The sequence below is a fragment of the Euleptes europaea genome, chromosome 5 (genome assembly GCF_029931775.1).
Source record: "Euleptes europaea isolate rEulEur1 chromosome 5, rEulEur1.hap1, whole genome shotgun sequence".
Lineage (NCBI taxonomy): Eukaryota > Metazoa > Chordata > Lepidosauria > Squamata > Sphaerodactylidae > Euleptes > Euleptes europaea.
This window is the reverse complement of record NC_079316.1, coordinates 51,865,338-51,888,597: the sequence shown is the minus strand read 5'-3', so window position 1 is coordinate 51,888,597 and position 23,260 is coordinate 51,865,338. Positions and strand designations below refer to the sequence as shown.

The 23,260-nt window shown below is 44.1% G+C and overlaps 1 protein-coding gene across 1 annotated transcript in view; it reads right to left on the bottom strand.

Annotated features, from left to right (window-relative positions):
• Positions 1-23,260, bottom strand: part of HPSE2 (heparanase 2 (inactive)) — a 146,351-nt gene that overhangs the window by 23,025 nt on the left and 100,066 nt on the right. The window contains exons 4-6 of the mRNA XM_056849898.1: positions 20,163-20,336; positions 19,011-19,182; positions 3,269-3,316 (exon numbers count right to left, since the gene is read on the bottom strand). Of these exons, the coding sequence (XP_056705876.1) occupies positions 3,269-3,316; positions 19,011-19,182; positions 20,163-20,336 (394 nt within the window). The remainder of the gene's footprint in view (positions 1-3,268; positions 3,317-19,010; positions 19,183-20,162; positions 20,337-23,260) is intronic.

Here is a 23,260-nt window from a genome sequence, read left to right as displayed (position 1 = left end):
CTCTTGATGGGACTTCCTCTTTTCCTGCTGCCCTCAACTTTTCCTATCATGACGGTCCTTTCCAGTGACTCTTGTCGTCTCATGACATGACCAAAATACGATAGCCTCAGTTTAGTCATTTTAGCTTCTAGGGTCAGTTCAGGCTTGATTTGATCTATAACCCACTGATTTGTTTCTTTGGCAGTCCATGGAATCCGTAACACTCTCCTCCAACACCACATTTCAAAGGAATCTATTTTCTTCCTATCAGCTTTCTTCACTGTCCAGCTTTCACACCCATACACAGTAATAGGGAATATGATGGCATGACTTAATCTAGTCTTGGTGGCCAGAGTCACATCCTTACACTTCAAAATCTTTTCTAGCTCCTTCATGGCTGCCCTTCACAGTCTCAATCTCCTTCTAATTTCTTGGCTGCAGTCTCCCTTTTGGTTGATGGTAGAGCCAAGGAATAGAAAGTCTTGAACAATTTCAATTTCCTCATTGTCAATCTTAAAGGTGTGTAATTCTCCTGTAGTCATTACTTTTGTTTTCTTGATGTTCAGCTATAGTCCTGCTTTGGCACTTTCTCTTTTAACTTTCAGCAGTAGTTGTTTCAAATCTTCACTATTTTCTGCCAATAATGTAGTGTCATCAGCATATCTCAAATTATTAATGTTCCTCCCTCCAATTTTCACTCCACCTTCATCTAAATCTAATTATATGTTCTGCATATAGATTGAAGAGATAGGGAGATAAAATACATCCTTGTCTGACACCTTTGCCAATTGGAAACCATTCCGTTTCTCCATATTCTGTTCTAACTGTGGCCTCTTGTCCAGAGTACAGGTTGCGCATCAAAACGATCAGATGTAGTGGCACACCCATTTCCTTTAAAACCAGCCATAGCTTTTCATGATCCACACAGTCAAAAGCTTTGCTGTAATCTATGAAACACAAGCTGATTTTCTTCTGAAATTCTCTCGTACGCTCCAGTAACCAGTGTATATTTGCAATATGATCTCTAGTGCCTCTTCCTTTTCTGAAACCAGCTTGAACATCAGGCATTTCTTGTTCCATATATGGTAACAGCCTTTGCTGACAACCTAGGTTCTTCTTTTCTTGGACAAAACCTCCAGGTACTAGCTGAAGATCTCCTGCTATTACAACTGATCTCCAGCCGATAGAGATCAGTTCACCTGGAAAAAATGGCTGCTTTGGCAATTGGACTCTATGGCAGTGAAGTCCCTCCCCAAACCTTGCCCTCCTCAGGCTCTTCCCCAAAAACCTCCTGCCGGTGGCAAAGAGGGACCTGGCAACACTACTTCTTAAGTACATTGCACCAATACACACAACATGGATTATCTCATAGATGTAGATAACAAATAAAAACCTCTGGCATGTGCATCTACTTCTCCACAGAGCCATGCATATTTTTATTGTGCAATAAGTGTGTCTGGAGGAGGAATCAGGCACTTAACCAGCATTGTGTAGTGGTTAAGAACGGTGGACTCTAATTTGGTGAACTGGGTTTGTTTCCCCACTCCTATACATGAAGTCTGCTGGGTGATTTTGGGCTAGTCACAGTTCTCTCCAAACTCTCTCAGCCCCACCCACCTCACTAGGTGCCAGTTGTGGAGAAGGGAAGGGAAGGCGATTGTCAGCCACTTTGAGACTCCTTATAGGTAGAGAAAAAACGAGGTATAAAAACCAAGTCTTCTTCTTCTTCTAAATTATAGGAGGTCTGGAGTCCTAAAATGAAGAGGCTTTCAGGTACGTACAAAGTGTTTCCCAGACAAGACCATAATCCTCTTTTAGATCTAAACTACACATAGTTCAGGGTTTCTACATAGCCGTGATATTATCTGGGCCACACTTCTGCATGCATCCTGGAATTCCCTTAAGAATTAAAGCATTATGGAGGGGTGTGTGGCTGGTCTAGATGAGTTTTAAGATCCATCCCATCTCTGCCTGCTCTACAATGCTTCGCTTTCTGTGTCAATTAATAGAGTGTGATCAGGACACCCCTAAGTCTTTGTTCCAATAAAATCATACTATTTGAAAAAGGGTGATTCCTTTCTCACACTGGGTGTACTGATCACTAACTATTACTGTCAACTGTACTCTGACATCTCTGGGATGGTTCAAGAACCACCAATTAAACAACCAGATGTACCCCTCTGAGGCCTGGAGGACAGGATCTTTATGGCAGAAATTCCCATACAAGCCATGGCCATCTTTGCACAACACCATTCTGAAGAAGTCCACAAGTAATAACACAGAATAAGATACTTAATAAGATACTTAAGACAGGACCTATCCTGGCTGAGCACCTGATTCCTTCCTGCTCCAAGGCCACTTTGTATCTCTTGTACAACCATTTCTTCAAAGGAAGTTTATGAACCTTAGTCCCAACAACAGGGTCAACAACAACGACATTCTTGTAGCCAGGAATTCTATGAGTGGAGCCCCAGTGCTCTGATCAGACTGCTTTCAATGATGTAGCAAAACCAGGGCAACTCCACTCTGTTCAGGTCACTTAAATCCTGCACATCCCTCTTTCCAAAGCCATCACACAGTATCATCATAGAGTAGAAGTGCTCAGTTGCTACGGTAACTGGTGCAAAGAGCAGACTGTATCTTATAATTCTGATCTTGCTCTGACGGCTTCTTCCTGTTCCGTCCCTTTCCCCCATAATTTTTCTTCTTAAGCGCACCTCCCACTGATTCAGCCCTGACTCAGTGTCAACTCAGGGCCAGCATTAATCCTATGAGCAACTCCTCACAGTGGTAGGCAAGAGGTAAGAAGCACATGATCCCTCCTCCGTGCCAGAGCATTGGCTGTCTGCCAGCGGTGTGCTATTTCTTTTCCCATAAGCCCTACATTGACAGCTAAGCATGCAAGGGCTGGGCTTATCTTTTGGAACTGTTCTTAGTCTATCCTGAGCGTCCCATAAACTGATTCCAGGCAGTGTAACACACACACACACACACACACACACACACACACACATGCATACAGATGCTTCTCAAGCACAGGTTCTGCTGTCTCCCAAGAGTTTTACTTTGTATCTAGAAGAAACCCTTTGTATCTAGAAGAAACCCTCGTTCAAGGCCAGCTGCCTTGCTTCCTTTGAACAGGAATGGAGAGAGTAGTCTGTAGATCTTGTGTTTGTACATAAGCAGTGCCCTAACCAGATCAGGTTCAATCTTTGCTTCCAGCCCAAATTACTGCTCATTTTCACAAGGTTAGTAATGCCCGAAAGGAAGAATAAAAAGGAATACCTACTGTTGCCAGGTAACAGCATCCACCGTATTGCCTGCCACCTTCATGAACCTATGAGATGCAGAAAACATGTAAGCCTCTGGCCATGAAAGAGGACCAAGTATACAGACACACATGCACCACCCTGAATAAGCACAAGTGTGACAGACAGGTCTTCCGCTATCCATACCTCGCCAACACTGAGACATCTTGGCAGAGCCTGACTATAAAGTGAAAGAACTGAGTCCACCACAACCTATACTCATATCTACTGCAATTCTGTCCTAAAATATCTCTTCCCTCTGGAAAGAAGAATTAAGCTACCTCTGAATGGGGAAGCTGGAAGATTCTCAGAGTACTATGTTAACACTGCTGGGGAGGGGGGTCTGTTGGCTTGTATATTTTTATTTAAGTTTCTAGTATCATAGAATCCTAGAGTTGGAAGGGACCACCAGGGTCATCTAGTCCAACCCCCTGCCCAATGCAGGAAATTCCAAACTACCTCCCCCCCACACCCCCAGTGACCCATACTCCATGCCCAGAAGATGGCCAAGGCGCCCTCCCTCTCATGATCTATGCACATTTTATTTTGTAAGCCCCTTTGAGTCCCCAGTATGGGAGAACAGTGAGGCAAAAATATTTAATTAAACAAACACTGAAGTGGCTTCTGTTTTGAAATTTGTATTCTCTCTAATAACATAGTAACCCCAAGAGCAGTCTAAAGCATGCCTCATCAGAAGGGCTCAACTAGGATATATTCTCTCCTCCCAGCATATTTCCTTTCTGAAAGGCAAGCAAATGTAACCTGTGGGCATCAGTAAATAAGCAGTTGTACATGGTGGAGTAGTAATGTCACATCTCCAGCACATAGAAGGCTATAGTTTGCTGAGCTGACAGGCCGTGCGGGCTCTTTTTCCTACCATAGGGCTGGAGAGAGAGCAACTCTGGACAAGAAAACAGGGGGAATTAGAAAACCTAGTCTGGGGAACCAAAGGGGTGACAAAAACCATCATTATGGGAGAAGGACTAATTCAGAGGCAATACTAGAAGACCACACCTGTTGCTGTTTCAAAATTAAGACCTCTTTCTGAACAATTGGATGACCACTCTTGTTGAATGTTGCTGTTCTAGGAGGCGGTTCCTCAGACCTCTGAAAGTTTCAATGATCACTTCACATTTTAAAATGTGGAGGGGGGGAATTATCACCTTACAGTATTCATAAAAACAAGGACAAGCTTCTGTTATATATTGCTTTGTACTTGAATGTACTTAAAAGCCCCACTAAGCAATATATCTGAATTGTTTTCCAGAACATATCTGAAACACTTAATACTAAATTTCATAATGATATACGGTGTTTGTTTGCCATGTATGATGGTGTAAACTACAGCGCTGTCACTGCTTGAGTTATATGCCCTTATATTTTTTTGCTTGAAATTCTTCTCCACTAAATATTACACAAATGAAAAAGACTAACTAGTTTCCCAAGAATAAGGAGGTCTGTGGCATCTTAAAGATAAACACATTGTGGGTGGCAACATTTTATAATTTACTTTTTCAGATAACAGTTTTTCTTAATAAAGGAGAATGATAAGCTTAGTGTAAGAGCCTGTTCATACACTGGCATCCCTTGGTAAATGGATTTCTGGGGCCAGCAGTGCTGAGAATTATTAGTGGCTGAGACCTTGAAATCCACTGCCAGCCAGAATGCACAGTGCTAATGGGCTAGACAAACCAACAGTCTTAATTCAATATAAGGTAGCTTCGTATGTTTGAGGATGCTGTCCTATCAGCAGAGTAAGCCCCATTGAACCCAGTGGGGTTTCCCTTTAGCTTAATATGCAAACAGATTATCACTGATGCTCCCTGATCACTGTGTTTGGAATATGGGGTGTTTTGGGGGGAAGGGTATAAATCAGTACCACATCTTCTGTTTCTAAAAAGAACAGCTGTCTGGCTTGGATCAAACCATAGATGCATGGGAAAGCATGCAGAGTTTTCCCGCATTCCTCTCTGTTCTGGCCGCCTCTTCCAGTCCTCAGAACAATAATTGCTGAGGTCGCAGGACCCAAGTAGAGGAACAGCTGTGAAAGTTGGCACACTGCAATGAAAGTTGGGGCACCCTCTCTCTTCCATCAGTGTAGATGTGCTTGCAGAAGACACAGGAAGAGTGATTTCACACCTTCCCTCTCCTCCTTGCTATGCCCTGAGCCACAAGGGTCAGGAAGGGCTGCAGGAACTCAAGAAGAATGAGGAAACATCAGCATTCCATGCACACCTGGGCTGACTCCAAGCAAAGGTTTTCCCCCCTGTGGTGGTCGTATTAATAGTGCTATTGATGCTGAATTCGCACTTGCAACAGAGATTCCATATGGCACAGGGTAATCTGGTTTTTCACTCATCATTGTTTCCCTTTCACACCAGATGCAGATTACATCAGTACCCCCTCCCCCACTGTTGTCATGCCACTGTCATGATTCTCTCTGTGTGTGTGTTAAGTGCCGTCAAGTCGCTTCCGACTCATGGCGACCCTATGAATGAAAGTTCTCCAAAATGTCCTATCTTTGACAGCCTTGCTCAGATCTTGCAAACTGAAGGCTGTGGCTTCCTTTATTGAGTCAATCCATCTCTTGTTGGGTCTTCCTCTTTTCCTGCTGCCCTCAACTTTTCCTAGCATGACTGTCTTTTCCAGTGATTCTCTACCCACCTTTTAAAAAAGGTTTTGGCGCATGCACAGTGCTCCTCAAGAATAATGTAATACCACTCTTTAAAAACAAACAAACCCTGAGCATTTGCATAGTGCTGCTCCAGAATAACACAATATACAAAACCTTTAGTAATTCTAATTGCTGGAAGGTACTGGGTGTTTCATTATGCTCATCTACAATGAAAAGAATAATTGGCCTCTTAGTATTTGGGCAAAGGGAAGAGAGCACTTCAGAACTTTTCATATGAGACAACATAGAAAAAACATTTGCTATGTATTTTGTCATTAGGTACTAACAGCCTTACAACATTGTCCACATCCTCCATTTTTTTTTAATCTCAATTTTGTTGTCAGTAAGGACACCAAAGCAATTCACTGTGAAAATGCAGGGGAAGGGAGCAAAGGAGGTATTTCCTGCAATTCAAACAAAGGTGTACTTTCCCTTCTGGACACATGGAAAATATAGTCCCAACAATAGCATGGGAGAAAAGATCATTTTTGTCAGGTTTTTTAAAAAAGCAGTTTTTAGTTGGGGGGGGGGAAGGCTGTTCACAGTTTTTGCAGGAATGTAGACCTACATCATGTGGAAACAAACAAAAAAAGTGCACAGAATTCCTGAAATGGACAAAAACTCCTGTGTGGAATCAGGTCTCTAGTCTGTGGATACAGGTTTGTTTCTGTGGATACAGGTCTCCAGTTTTACATGCTAAATAGCACACAAATAGGTGGAAACTGAGTGCTCTTTATGGAGGGGCTGTGCTCTCTCTCTTTCTCTTTTCACCCTCTATTGGTTTCTTTCTGGCTGAAGATGTATCAGGAGGAAAATCAAAAAAGAAGCTGCTTTTGAGGCACATACACAAAAAAGCCTTGGCTGAAAATGAAAATAAAAATCGGCTGCTGCAAAGGTCACAGCACAGCCAATAAAAGGCACTAAGAATTAATACCCAATCTCTCTCATGCCCTCCATTATATGAAAAAAAAACCCATCAACTGGCAACTAGCCAGAAATGGGAAGAACTGGTCAAGCCACTGGAAAAATAGCCAGCTGGTAACTCTAATGAAGCCAAAACTGTCAACCCTTGGCCTCTCAAGCTAGATTCATTTTCCTGGCCAAGACCATGTGGCCAAATACCAGCTCTGCTTACTGGCAACATACTTATATACATAAGATCTCTGCTCAGCCTCTCCCACTGCACACAGATGGCATCACCCAGCCCTGTTCCTAAACAGGTTGAGGGTTATCTTGGCTTACCTGCTCCACTAATGGCTTCTGCTTGCTGTTGGGATAAAGGACACTGTTACCCTCTACTCTCTCTTGTAGTCATCTCCATCAGGAAAACTGTGTAGGGAAAAGGGCTAAGGGCCCCCTCCCACAGCATCACATCAAACCTTCAGCCCTTAACTGCGTTTCATTAAGAAATAAAAAGTCATAGACCCCTCATGTAACATACTGTTTGGTCCTCACTGTGGTTCATGTCATGTACAAGTTGCTCACAGCACAGTAGTTCATGACATTATCCAATTAACACAGGACAGCTGGAACTCAGGACACTCAATCTACTCTGCCATCTAGGACTATTGAGCATGGCGTGTTCACCACGTGCACATCTATTGTAAGCACTAAATGAAAGAGGAGGCTAATTTGCAGGCCTTTGAAATGACTTTTACTTCTAATTAAAAACATGAGGGATTACAGCCTCAACAAGTTTTCCATATTCATTTTCAACTGTAGCTACTCTTCTGGTCACAAACCCATTGCTCTTTTGCTTTCTTTTAAAGACAAAGGCTTTTTATTTTCTTAAATGCAGTAAGTGCATTGCACTCATCCTTCATAGTCCATGTAGTATTAAATATCTCAAAGATGGTAAAGATAACTACCGCTCCTGTACATACCATTCCCCCTTTTGTTCATTTGCATCAATTTCTCACAACAGAAATGCCCTTTTTCTTTAGGTTAAATATTCAGTTCTTTCAGATATTCCCTTGAATATCAATTCACTTTAACTGCCCTTTGAATTTTCCCCAGATGATCAGTTAAACTCCTCTACATCTGATGACACACAAAACATAATATTCTAGCAGAGGCTAAACCAATACCAAGAAGCATGGTTCAGTTGTTCTCAGTCTTTTGGATATTCTGACTGTGTTACTGCAACCCAGACAGGCATTTCCCATCTTTGCAATTGTGTCACACAGCTAAATTATGTTTAGTGTATGATGTTTTTAAAGAAGCATCACTGCTGCTGAATGAGTGATTCCTCCCATTTATCACGAAGGTTCTCTTTTCTAACAATTGTTTTTATGTTTCATTTTTGCTAAATTCTATTTGTTTATCAGTTTATCATAACTGAGTGAAAGCATGGTATAGTGGTGAAGAGCAGCAAACTCTAATCTGGAGAACTGGGTTCAATTCCCTACTCCTCCATATGAAGCCTGCTGGGTGACGCTGGGCCAGTCACAGTTCTCTCCAAATTCTCTTAGCCTCAAATACCTCATAAAGTGCCTGTTGCGGGGAGAGAAGGTGATTGTAAGCCAGTTTGAGACTCCTTAACTTAGAGAAAATCAAGGTATAAAAACCAACTCTTTTTCTTTTAAAAATTCTACTTCTATTCTTCTATTTGTCCTATAACTCTTCTCCGTTTTATTTAATCTACAAATTTAGTTTGAATCCAACTAAATAGATATATCTTTGTGAACCATCTTTTCTCAGAATGAAAGTAGGCAAGCTTTTAAATTATACAGAACACTACATCAGACAGAGACATAATATAACATAAGAGCTGCTTCTTAAATTACATTTTCCCTAAATGCAAATATGCTGCGAGAAACATGTCATGTACCTTCCTCACAATCTCTACCCCACCTGGTGATCCTCAAGATCTGTGGGGAACCTGCTAGTGTTTCTTTTACAAAGACTAAAAGATTCTGTAATAGAGGAGGGGGGGTTTCCTGAAGGGGAAGCTTGTAAAAACAGGATAGCTAAATATAGACCGTGCTTCCGACTAACCCACCAAGCTGAGATAATTAATCTACTCTAAATATTCAGTTATTAGACAACCTGTTTCCCATCTGAGGGTAATGCCTTCTAGTTGTATGTTTAGTTTGCACATGTTAAATGGGTATCAAATATTTTGCTGGAGTTGAGGTGCATAATACCCATCCTCCTGCCCTGATCTACTAGAACACTTCCCTGCCAAAAAGCCTGATTTCCCTTGTTGTCCTCTTCATAAATCTATGCCAGCTACTAGCTATTACTCTATTTCCCCACTGGTGCTTAAAACAGATTGATTTATAACCCATTCTAATAACTTCCAGGGTATAAAAGTCAAACTAATAGGTCTATAACTCCTCAAGATCTACTTTCTTGCTTCTTAAATACAGACATTATATTTGCCCTTTTCCATTCTTCTGAGACTTCTTCTTTCTTCAAGAAGGGCTCAGAGATAATTTCTAGGACCCCATGAGATTTGATGGTTATTCTTTGATGTGTGCCTTTCTGCCCCAACTCACATCTGTTTCCCCTCCCTGTTTGTCATATATCTACTATAAAGAGCACATAAGTCTACAAAATGTGGTGTATGCATCAGACAAGAGAAATGTGAAATCAGTATTTCCCCACCCCCTCTGCATGTATACTGTACACTCTCTCCCTTTTTAGACTCATTAGATCTGATCATACTGACTCGTGCAACCCTATTTTCCAGACTGAATTATTGCCCTGGCTGCTCTTGAATGCAATGTGGAAGCAGCAACTGGTGCAGAATGCTGCCACCCTCCTGTTGGCTGGCATTGGGCTTTGCTCACACACTCAGCTGATGCTGAAACCACTGGCTTCCTTTTTGTTTCTAGGCTCAATTCAAGAAGCTAGTTCTTACCTATAAAGCTCTTCCCAGCCAGGGACCAAAATACATGGAAGACTGTTTCTTTCCAGAGGAGCCCACACAAATGACTCAGAAATCCCAAAAATCCTTCCTGCTGGTACACTCTACTTGTCTGGTCTATACAGCAACTGTGAGGGCTTTTGCCTCTTCTGTTGTGATTCCCACTTCGAGGAACAATCTATTAGAAGAAATACATAAAGTCCCTACCTTGCAGATAATTCACAGGACACGTAAGACTGTACTATTCCACCTGGCTTCTGCTATTGTAGCTTTGTGGACTCGATTAGTAATTTGTGATTTTGTGGTTTATTGCTTTTGGATTTTATGCATTGTGTGCTTTAAATGTTTGATAGTTATATGCTACCTTTAACTTTTGGAAAGGTGGAATATTAATGTAATGTGTGAATGAGCCATGGCGACATGAGGCCAATAACAACTCCCTCTGGTATGGCCATGTGGTCAAAGAAGACAAGTATGGCTCTTGCATATTATGTTGTGGGTACACACAATATACAGATATTTACCGGCTTCCTGTGATTTATTAAATGGCTCTTAACTTAGAATTTCCTAAATAAAACAGGAATCACAGTTTTCATTCTTTTATATGGTCACTTCTGTTTTCAGGCTGCCCAGCTATCAATGATGTAGTAGTAGTAGCAGCAGCAGTAGCAGTAGTAGAAGAAGTAGAAAAAGTAGAGGAAGTAGAAGAGTTAGTTTTTATATGCCGACTTTCTCCACCTTTTTAAGGAGAATCAAACTTGCTTACAATCTCCATCCCTTCCTCTCCCCACAACAGACACCTTGTGAGGGTGGTGGGGCTGAGAGAGCTCTGACTAGCCCAAGGTCACCCAGCTGGCTTCATGTGTAGGAGTGGGGAAACCAACCTGGTTCACCAGATTAGAGTTCGCCGCTCATGTGGACAAGTGGGGAACCAAACCCAGCTCTCCAGATTAGAGTCTACCACTCTTAACCACTACACCACACTGGCTCTCATGTGTAGGTAACAAGGAATTATTGTAATAGGCTACCACGCATAAAACAAAAACAAGTTTCAAGGTGCTGCAGCACTCTGAACGCCGGTGCAATGGGGGGCTTTGGGATAATGATACTCGGAAAAAAAAATTTAGCTTCCCAATTCTCCAAGCCCACATCTGTTTGTTGAAAGAAACTGTGAAATATTACTTCCCCTGTGAAGCAAATAGGACCAAGGTTATGGATATAATTATTGGTATAGATAAAGACTGTCGAGACATATGATGCCCAGAATGATCTGTTCCATGATAAATGTAGACAAGGGCAACAGGGTACCTCCATGATGCATATTCACACTAGAGCATTTAAAAGGATTATGTGAATCTAAAATTTATACTGTGCAGAGATGATAAAAAAAACTGCAATTTATATACATTTAAAATGGCCCTAAAAGAGGAGGGTTAAATCAAAGAAAGTGCTGAGAGCAACATAATGCCATCACAAAGTAACAGCCACAAAGACGATCCACTTATTTCAGAACTACACATTTTTTTCTCTTATGAAAAACTATTTTTCTATATGTTAATCTTTTTTATATGATCAAACATCTACCGCATAAGAAAGCCTGGTAACATACTTCATCTCAGTTTCACACTTTGAAAGTGTTTTTATTACTCCGGCTTCCGTTGCTAGGGAGGCTGAATGTTTGGCACAGGTACATCAAAGAGTTTTGCAGTTATATGGTCAGGCTCATAGTTAGGACATCAGCAGATTGTGTGACAAGCTAACTACTTTGAGTCAGGTTTTTATACTATTTTGCTTAAAGTGCAAGTTCAGCCAAAACCTTATTAAAGACCTTTTCTCAAATAAGGCAAAATAATATTTTGATACATTTTTTTATAAAACAACTTTTAACTAGTAAAGAAATATCAATTTTCTGCTAATCTTTAAAAAGAAAAATCTAGAAACTGAGCAAGAAAATCTGGAACATATCTTATTTCAAAAGGGGGGGATTTATGGGGGCAATGTCTCCCTATGTTTCCTCCCCAAAGCTATGGGGTCTGTGCATGTTTAAAATTTCTCATAAAACCTGGTTTAAATTTTTATTCAGGTGCTATCAGTGCAATCCTAAACAGCGTTACATCCTTCTAAGCCCACTGATTTCAGTGGGTTTCGAAGGGTATAACTCTGCTTAGGATTGCACTGTAAATCTTCCAATGGATCTGAAGAGTACAACAGAGAAAAGAAATACCAGATAGGATGAAAATTTGATCACATTAAGAGGATGCCATACATCTTTCTATTCTTCAAAAAGTGCACTGGGTATGTACAGGGAGATGTGTATATTGATGGATGTAAAAAGAGTTGTTGCTGCAGATTGGAAGCTCACTCACCAAATTTTTGGCCCACCAACTTAACTCTCTCCACAGCTGAGTTCCAGGAAAATAATTCTGCTGGTTAGCAGTAAAAGTTGGTTGTTCACAGTGCTGACTGACTATGGCTTTGTGATATCACAAATCTCCTTTTAGCCCTCCTACATAAATCATTTGCCAGCCAGTCCATTTATGCACAAGAGCCAGCATGATGCAGTGGTTAAGGGCGGTGGACCCACTCCCCCACATGAAGCCTGCTGGGTGACCTTAGTCCAGTACCCTTTCTCTCAGAACTCTCTTGGCTTCACCTATCTCACAAGGTGCCTATTGCAAGGAGAGGAAAGGAATGTGATTATATGCTGCTTTGAGTCACTCTAAAAGTAGAAGAAAGCAGGGTATAAAAACCTATTCTTCACAAAATCAGCATATGAAATGTATAGACAAAGCCTTTGTTCAAATCCACGCATGATGAATAGGTACAAATATGTACTTTTCTGGCAGAAAAAGCCACTTGTCTAAGCCAGTTTTGAGAGAGGGCCTGAGAAAGTTATTTTTATTTATTTACAAGTAGGGACCTGCAGGAAACTTGCACAGAGAGGGTATTCCCCCACCTTTGCTTCCTTCTCCCTCTCCCTCCTTTCTCTGTCATGGTTCCCTGTCTCTTTATGCCCCCACCCCTTGTCTATTAATCTTCCCTCACCCCTTCTAAATCACTTTTCCCTTCTTTCTCCCCCACCCCTTCTCTAGCAATCCTTTCTTACCCACTCCTTTTTCCTCTCGCCCCTTGTAAGTCAATGTGCCCCTCTCTTACCCCCAGCCCTTCTCAGACAATGTCCATTTTCTCTTTCCCCCACCCCTTCTTAATCTACCCCTCTTTCTCTCCCCTCCATTTCTATCCTCCTTCTTCTTTCTTTCCCTGCTCCCTCAGACTGCAAATGAAAAAAGGGCATCAATTTTAGTTCAGGGGTGGGTTGGCCATTATGGCCATCAGGACTTCTCCCCGTAGGCTAATGAACCCCCCCCCCAAACATGGGCTTGGTTAACCCAGTGGAAGAAGGGCTCTGACTCACCCCAGCCCCATGCAGCCCAGGTAGGGTTACCAGGCCCCTCTTCGCCACCGGCGGGAGGTTTTTGGGGCGGAGCCTGAGGAGGGCGGGGTTTAGGGAGGGGAGGGACTTCAATGCCATAGAGTTCAATTGCCAAAGCGGCCATTTTTCTCCAGGTGAACTGATATCTATCGGCGAGAGATCAGTTGAATTAGCAGGAGATCTCCAGCTAGTGCCTGGTGGTTGGCAACCCTGAGCCCAGGGGAGGCAGTGCCTGGTCCCGCACCTTTCCTGCAAAAAGGCACCTGGTCAACTGGGCAGGCAGGTTGCTTCTTCCTCTCCCTCTTTTGGGGGGACAGAACCAGGGTAGGGCCCTTTTCCCTTCCCAGTCCATACCTGTTTGAGCTAGTGTTTTCTGTCTGGTGGTTTGTGGCTTATAGCCTGTTGTACATGAGAATACATGGATGTGGAGTGGTAGGGTATAGCCTAATCTTATCAGATCTGGGAAGCTAAGCAGGGTTGGTACTTGGATGGGGGACCACTAAGGAAGACTCCGCAGAGGAAGGCAATGACAAGCCACCTCTGCTTCTCACTTGCCTTGAAAGCCCCTTGCTGGGGTCACCATAAGTCAGTTGTGACTTGATGGCATATTCATACAAACATAAGCTGTAGCTCAGCAACCATCCTTCCCTACTCAGTCCCAATGCTTATATACCCTCACCTTGATTTCCTAGCTGCAGAAGCTCTTTCTATTATTCCCTCCTTGCAACAACTCTGATAGTGGAATCAATGTATAGCTGACATTTGTGGAAGTGATATGTGTATGTGCCCCACCCATTATTCATTGTTTAGGAAGATAGTGAGGGGAAAGGAAATTGCTCTTAAGTGTCATATTCCACTTGGCTGCAGAGGGGAAGAATCAGTGATGATGGGCAGGTAGCCAGATGGAAAAGAGGACAAGGCTCTTGGATGTAGAAAGAATATAGACAGGAACAGCTTATCAAGCAAGGAAGATGAAAGCAGCATCAGGTGAAATGCCCATTGCTCTAGGGAGCTTTGGGATAATACCTGTAGAGAAGAGAATCTGAGGAGGGATTTCACCTAGAATCTATAGTGTTTCATAGAAGCTGCCATTTTCTCCAGGGGAACTGATCTCTGTAGTTTGGATATCACTATTAATTCCAGGAGAACTCCAGGCCCCACCTGGATGTTGACAATGACAAACAAGCATGGAACAAATATGAGCCTTGTGCTCCTAGCAAAAGAAGGAAGAGCTGACAAGGGTACTGGAGCAAAAGACCTTCACAACCTCCATAAAACTGGAGCTGGTGCTGTGGAATTATGTTAAGAGTTTTGCTTACGTCAACATCTAGTAACTCAACATTCTTCCGTCTGTGTTCTCAAAGTGCTATGTGAAGATGTCAGACCTCTGTGTGATTTTGCTGTCCCCCAATCTTAATCCCGCATGATCTTCCATAGCTGAGTTCCCATCAGAAGTTGGATCTAGGGTAATGTCTTCAGACATACTGCTAACACTGCCATTGATCCTCTGGGAACTTTAAAGAATACCACGACTCTGACCCTACATAGTAAGGAACAAATACAAGCTGTTCCCAGCAGCTCTGGCTGCCTGAACAGCCTAATTAACACTTCATCAAATGGGGCTGGTTGTCCCATCTGTAGAAATTCTCTTGCACCTGTACATATACAGATCTCTGGTTCAACTCTCCACTCTGAAGGCAACCAGCACAGGCAGTACTAAGAAAGAACAAGAGACACCATATTCCCCCAGGCATCTGTGCTACCTCAGACAGAAAAATACTTCTATCAAGTCCACCAGTCATATTGTATTTTAGTAGCCAGTTCAGAAGACTGAAAATTCATAATCCTGAGCAGGCAGGTACAAGGGACCACTTTATTTTTAAAATATATATATACCTGAACTTTTTTTTTCAAAACACAGCAGATAGATAATATTAAAAAGCAGGACAGGAAGGGAGGTTGAAGTCAAAATGCAAAACAGGAAGCAGGTCAAGGCAGAACAAAGGTAGGATCACAAGGTCAGTATATTAAGCAGTATGAACAGCAGCAAGCTGAAATTCTTTGGTTGCTCAGACTAAATGTCTAATGTACCTCCAAAAGTTTTTTGTAGGGAATAGAACATCTCATGCTATGATCAAAGGATGAAGGAGGAAATGCAGATACATCTTTAGTTATCCTCCTTTTGTCAGTTCTGGGCAGTGGCATGCAGGCTTAACCCTGACTTGGCAAATCAAGACTGTCTAAGTCCCACTGTAGGATCAAGTGGTCCTTCCCATGGCCATATCCCTATTATAGTGTATACCTAAAGCAGCCCTAATAGGTGCCAGTACATTATTTGAACAATCTCTGAAGAACAATCTCTGAAGAATTTTCTGCTGCAGACTAATATGGCTACCCATCTGAAGAAGTATATTTTCCAACTTCCCCAGGCAGTCTGTCCTCCTCAATCTGCTTCCTTAAAGTTGATAACTACTGCTCCTCAGCAGGAGTATGTGCCACAATTCCATAGGTGTGAACAAAAGCTGCAGAATTCAACTTTCTCAAAATGTTGGCTTTTTAAAAAGGATCTTTTCTAACCCTTATTGCTATGTAGATTTTTTGAAGATGTCTGAGCAGTGACTAGTGATATTTTAGAAACCAGGAGAGTAGCTGAGTAAGATGCCAGAGGTTTCAATGCCCAGAATATTTCACTCCCTCTCCCCACACCATCTCAGAGATTCCTAGTGTTGGAAGAGGTCTTATACGCCATCTAGTCTGACCCCTTGCTCAGTGCAGGAAATCCAAAGCTAAAGCATCCCCAACAAATGGCCGTCCAGTCTGTGCTTGGAAACCTCCAGGGAGAGAGTGCCCCCCCACTAAATAACTGGTTCTATGTCAATCTGTTCTTTCAATTCCATAATGTTCAACCAACTTTAGTTCAACTGTAATGTTAGCACATTAAATCTAGAACAGCACAGTAAAAATCTTGGCCTTCTTGCACACGACAACCTGTTACGTAGCGTGGGCGATACACAAGGCAGAGACAATACAACATTGCTTTATCGTGATTACAGCTAGCTAACTCAGTGCGCATCGTGCTTATATGTTCGCTCAGCCCCTCAGGCCACCCCCCCCTTAGTACTCTATTGGGCGGCTACAGCCGTTGAAGCCAATGAGAACACACAAGCACTCGAGTCTGTGATTGGACAGTTACAGTCTTACAGCCAATACGAACACACAAGCTCAGGAGCCTGGAGAAACTCTAAGCTCAGTATAGATGCTGCTTTCCGCTGCATACATAACACAACCCTTAAGGTATTTGAAGAAAATGAAAACTGACGGGGGAAATATTGCAAAAATATGCACAAAAATGATAATGATAATGTCACATAATTAGATTTTGCTGTTACAGAATTAGGGTTACCTAGGTTTGAATTATGATTTCTAAATCACTTTAGAGCACAGTTTACTCAGCCTTGGCTTCTTGTCCTACCTCTACTGATGTTAGGAGTAGCTGTTCTTATCTGTTCAGAGATCCAGTCCTAGAACACACTTACTTGGAAGTCAGTCCCATTGAACTCAGTGAGGATTACTTCCAAGTAAACATGGACAGGAACAGAATGCAAAAACGTTTAACATTTTTAACCACAACACATCCCCACCCATCTCTTCTCTAGGCTAAACAAACTCAGGGGCCTAACGCACTCAGTATATACTACATTTTTAAAAATGTGTTATCCCGGTTAGATCACACCTCAGACCTCCCGTTTCGGCTTGGAAATGCTTTGGAAGCGCCAGACATCTGTTTTTTCCCAAAACGCCTATACCACGATGTATTTCCTTATGTCGTTTCAAAACAGGAAAAAGGATCCCTGGAGACACTTCCCCCCCAAAGCCGAAGCCTGGCATTTGCAACTGGGGAGGTCTCTTGCAGCCTCTGCTGGGGGGGGGGGTCCCCCCAGCAGCAAGGCGGCAGAGCGGAGGGGGGTGCGAGGCTGCATGCCCATGCGGGGCTTCGGGGCAGGGCGGGGGTCTCCCCGCTGCTTACACTGGAGACCGTGAGGGGCTGCTCAAAGTCCTTGCTGCCCACCAGGCGGAAGCCCCAGGGCCCCGGGCTGCGCAGGGCCAGCCGCTGCCCACCGCTCATCCCGCTCCCCGCCACGCCGCTCCACGCGCCTCGGCAGCTGGGTGGTTGGGCTGGGCCGGCCGGGGCACTCTGCCTCGGGGCAGGGGCTCCACGGCTGCCCCACTGCCAGCCGGGTAGAGCCCTGCGGACGCAGCAGCAGCAGCTGCGGGAATGGCGCTCACCCGGCCACGTGCGTGCCTGGAGCTGGACGGGAGAACACACAGGGGCGCGGCGGGCAGCCTCACCTGGGAACTCAGCAGACGCACTGGGGACTCGCTAAGTCCCCTCCCCCAAAAGACCTTTCTCTCGCCCCGGGGCTGCATGAGACTCGTGTCCCAGGAGGAGCTGGTGCGATCGGAAATGAAGAATACGCATCCAAAACACACTCACCGAGCACGATGATACTCTGCTGTAAATTGTTGGTGCATTAAGGCTCTCAATTCTTCTAGTCTTTCCTATTGAGAATGCCTTTTACTCCCTTTGCCATCTTTGCAGTTTGTCTCTGAGACCTTTCCAATTTATTAACATCCTTCCTGGACTCTGGTTCCCAGAAGGTATGGACTTACCAGTTCCTGGTAGAGTCGCATGATTTGTTTCCGAGCCTGGGAGCCAATGCTTTTGTGGATACAGCATAAAATGGCACAGGCCATACGTGTCAAAGCACTGCATAGCTGGCTCATAGTCAATTATTTAGACCCATTTATTATCCCTGAATGTCTCTGAGGTGCTGCTTCTGCTGCCTTGGAATTACACCTATGACACCCCTTACATTTTTGCACTTGGTCTTTCTATTTTATATTTGCCTTCCGCCCTGGTTGTGTAAAAACATGGTGAGATGCATGGCCTGCGTGTGCACCGTCCTCTCTCCTCATTGCTGCTCATGGCTTTTCCCCATTCAAACAGAAAGGGAATATAGGAATTGTTAATCAGAACAAAGGCTCCCAAGTTGGGTGTTTGGAAAAAATAATTACTAGTTGTTCCTAAAAACTATGTTTCCACCAAATATTTTGAACTTTTGGCAGAAAATAGCATAGGGGGAAATTAAACCAGGAGAAATGCAACAGGGTCATCCAGTGACAGAGAGACATAGGAACACTGCTGCAATGGACCTGGCAACTTTAAGATTCTTAACTTGCAGTGCCAGAATACTCTTGGTCTTTCCAGTGGCAGAACACAGGCTGGATAAGAGAGTAGCCTATATGATTTGAACCTAGGGTTGCCAACCTCCAGGTACTAGCTGAGATCTCCTGCTATTACAACTGATCTCCAGCCGACAGAGATCAGTTCACCTGGAGAAAATAGCCGCTTTGGCAATTGGACTCTATGGCATTGAAGTCCCTCCCCAAACCCCACCGTCCTCAGGCTCCACCCCAAAAACCTCCCGCCAGTGGCAAAGAGAGACCTGGCAACCCTATTTGAACCACTGATGCCAAAATAGCTTCTGTCTTTATTAAGTGTATGACAAACAGGGCATTTCCTATTCCTACAACATCATTAGTGGAGTAGCCATACAGAGCCTTTCACTGCCATGCAACAATTAAAGACCCAGGAGCATCCGGAGGGCTAGCTAGGCATTAGCCCCAGTAGAGTAAGAGATTTCCTGACTCCCAGCATTGTATGCCATGAACCACATCACTCACCCATCCAAGAGGGACACAACATTCTTCCTAGGCCTCCCAATGTTTGGTCCGTATAGGCTGGCTCGAGAGTAAGTGCGGATCAGCTGCAGCAGACTCTTCAGCTGTATGTAATCCTTGCCCAACTGGGTGCCATTCACAGCTCGCCCTGTCAAGGCTCGATAATTATTTGGCTCTGCAAACAAACAGACACATGTATTTAGTAACTGTCTCAGAGCTAAACGAGATGTTACAGTAGCCACCAATGCCCTTTTAGAGAAGAATTTGGCCATTTAAAAATGCCACGAGGGCCCAATCCTGACTGAGACATGAGGGGCTGTTTCAGCACTGGAAAAAGGGAGGGGGGAGAGAAGATCCCCTGGTCCTGATACACCACAACCCCAATCTCACAACATTTTTAAATGGCCAAAATTCTTCTCTAAAACGGTGTTAGTGACATAAGAACATAAGAAAGGCCCTGCTGGATCAGACCAAGGCCCATCAAGTCCAGCAGTCTGTTCACACAGTGGCCAACCAGGTGCCTCTAGGAAGCCACTAACAAGTCGACTGCAGCAGCACCATCCTGCCTGTGTTCCACCGCACCCAAAATAATAGGCATGCTCCTCTGATACTAGAGAGAATAGGTATGCAGCATGACTAATATCCATTCTAACTAACAGCCATGAATACCCCTCTCCTCCATGAATATGTCCACTCCCCTCTTAAAGCCCTCCAAGCTGGCAGCCATCACCACATCCTGGGGCAGGGAGTTCCACAATTTAACTATGCGTTGTGGCCACAGGATGGATCCATGACTGCTGAAACGAGTAGTTCGGCTCTCATTTTTTCTGAAAAGTGTGTCCGTTGTGGGTCATCTTCACCAGCTTGGAGATGGAGCTCTACTGGTCCCTTTTTTTGTCTGGGGACTCGCCAGCCTTCTATCCCATATATATGTTTCTTCCTTCCCATGATCCTCAGAAGAGTAATCTTTTTGAGGCCCATGACGCCACTTGCTGGTGGGTCCCTGTGTTAGTTGCTGAGGAGCCCCCCACAGCACTGTGCCACTTTTGCTATCAAGGGCTGTGAGTTGCTCCCAACTTAGGAAGTAAAAAGAAGTTAAAAAAAAACCTTTTCCTTCTCCTCCCTCCCTCCTTTCTCCACTTCAGCCCCACTCACCATTGCCCAGCTCCCAGGAGATGTTGTATTTCTTGCTAGCACTGTACTTGAGCAGGCTGAGGGCGTTGGAGGTGTTCCAAGAATTGTTGGGGTTCCGACGCAGAGCATTCAATGCAAAGATGAGGTGGAGGCCAGAGCAGTCAGCAAAGTTATAGAGTTTGTCTAGAGACCTGGCTGGGAAGAAACAAAACCAGCCTGAAACTCATGTAAAGAACCCCAGGTTTGAGTGTTAAAGCAGCTGCGGCAATGCAGTGCTTCCAGAAGTAAAACTGGAAGTGCCATCATCTTGAGCATCCACCTACGGCCGCCTCAGCCCCACCCCCTAAAACCTCCTGCTGATCGGGACGGGGAACTGGCAGGAAGTTGGATATCAGGGTATTATACTCTACTGAGAACCCTCCCCTCCCAAACCCCACCCTCCACAGGTTCCACCCCCTATTTTCAGAAACTTCCCAGCCCAGACTTGGCAATCCTTGGCAGTGCAGAGGCAACGAGTGAGCTTATGCCCACTGTTGGTAGTGCCAGCTGAGTCTGAACTGAGTGCCCCGCCCCCCACAGTTCTTCCCACGTATTTTTATTTCCCAGTCTTCCCCTGCCTGATAAGGGCCAAAGGAGAACTTGAACCAGGTCTTCAGTATACAACGTTGTCTTCACTGGATATGCATTCTGTTGAGTATCAGTAATTTTTCAAAATTTGTGGTTCAGCAGTAAAAGTGATGTGCATACAACCATTTTGGGGACATTTGCAGATATTTTTAGAACTGATCTTTAAAAAAATCTCTCTTAAAAAAAAATAGAAGCAGCGCTAAGGTAACCTTGCCTGCTGTAAAACGGGCCTGCACACAGCAGGCAGGAGGTGGGAATCTCCAAGGCGAAAGGTCATGGATGCTAAATAGGCCCAGACGGCTGGTGGTTTGTTCTTTATGGGGCCAAAGACTGGGTCATCCCCTGGGGGAATCTGCTGTCTCTCAGGTCTCAGTCTCTCCTTGTTACATTGGGCTCCATTCTGTCCGGGTCACGCATTTTCTGGGGAGAACCCGTGCTTTCATGAGTGTCTTGGGGCCTCCGGCTTGCATGTGTTTGTGTGTTAGCGCTGTCTGAGCCAGCTCCAGGTTTTGATGGAAAATCCTGAGGAGATTTTCCCAGCCAATTACATTATTGTTCTCTGAGAGTTCCATGTTTTCTGGGGTGAGGTGTGGGAGTGGGGAGGAGAGATGCTGCAAGCTTTAAGTGGAATCAGGTGCTGTTTCCCTGCAGGGAAGTCTGGAAAATGTCAGAGTCCTTTGAGTAACAGGTACTGGCAGATGAGCCCAGCACTTCCCACACAGAGCAACCTCCTCCTGGAACCGTGCAGGCTGCCCTTTGTCCTTGGAATGGGGTCTGTAGCTGGGTAGGAGTGCCAGCCAAATGTAGGGAAGCCGGCGCTGGCTGGCAAACAGCAAGGATAAGAAGACATTTGCAGAACAAAATGGGACCAGGATGAGTCACACAGAATGCTTAGACTCTAGGAGCAACTGTATCAGTGATGGCCAGGCCCACCTGCCTGGGGCTGGGAACCACATTCAAGGCTCAGAGGAGTCCACCTGTGAGTCCACAGGTGCCAGGGGAACACATGTTACCATGGTGATCACTATTGTGTTTCTTAAGTAAGAAGTAGTGAAGCAAAGCAGGCAGGAGATACAGGGAGAAGCCATACGTTTCCTGCGCAGTGCCTGCTTGCCTCCTCCCACTCCATTCCTCTGCAGATGTAATGCATTCATGCGCTTCAGCACAGACTGACTTTCAGTTTCCTTCCTAAAGGGAGCACCAGTGAGGCCGACCACTGATATATTCCACTTATGTACTATTGCTATGGTTAAGCACAAGACCTCTGGTCAAAGGAGCTAGTAAATAAATGGAAATGATATATTCCACACTGGAAAAGGGTTGTTTGCTAGAGGGTCCAACAGGGATGCTTCTAATTGTGTTATCTCAATAGGCCCTAGATATAGGCCTATGCTTGTAAGTTGCCAACCTCCAGGTACTAGCTGGAGATTTCCTGATATTACAACTGATTTCCCCTGGAGAAAATGGCTGCTTTGGCAATTGGACTCTATGGCATTAAAGTCCCTCCCCAAACCCCTCACTCCTTAGGCTCTGCCCCAAAACCTCCTGCCAGTGATGAAGAGGGACTTGCCAACCCTACTGTAAGTTCTTCACTCAGACTAACTGCACCTTTAAATGCTCTGAAGCAACAATAGCCCTAGATCGCTTGTCCATCCTCCTCATATTCCACTGAGGGATAAAATGAGACTTCTGCCAGCCACTGTAGGTAGGATGGGCAATGAGACAAGTAGACGAATGGAGCAAGAGGGGGCTCAGGGAAGCCCATCTTGGTGCTTCAGAGCATTTAGAGATACAAGTGAAAACCTGGCAAGACTATATAAAGGATTGCCAACTGACCAGAAAAATTGCCTTGACTGCTCTTGTGCTTTTAACAGCAACTTGGTATGTTCAAATTAGCATATTATACTTTATTTCCACAATGTAATAAAACATTTCACCTAACTTCAAAATAGTATTGAGCTGTTAAAAGACACAGCTTCAAAGTGGCATTGTTATCAGACACAGGTCTTCATTCAGCTACTGTTCAGAAGCTGCTAGAGTGAGTAGGTGCTGGCCCTTAAGTGACCTCCTGCACTTTTAAAAGTTGCATTGAACAAAATGAAATATTACACTAGATACAGTTTCTCCCATCCCTGCTGATCTCGTACAGGAAAAGGCAGACCAAGGTTTGGACCCATCAACCCTAAATTTGGCCATGGTTAATTATTAAAAGTCTGTGTTCTTACTCCTCCAGAGCAAAATCCTACACACAACTATTATTTTTGATAGACCATAATGAATGTAAAAAAGTGGGCAAGGTACCAGCAGAAAAAGAGGAAAACACTGTGTTCTCAATTACCAAAGCCTACATTAAACTGCTAAATTGTTTTTTCCATCACACTCAGGGTGGGGCCATTCTGCAAAAGTTCAAGCCTTTTGCAATGCACAGGACACTGTTTTTCCAGCCATTCAACCAAAGAAACATGTTGCCTGTGGAAATTTAATAGAATCTG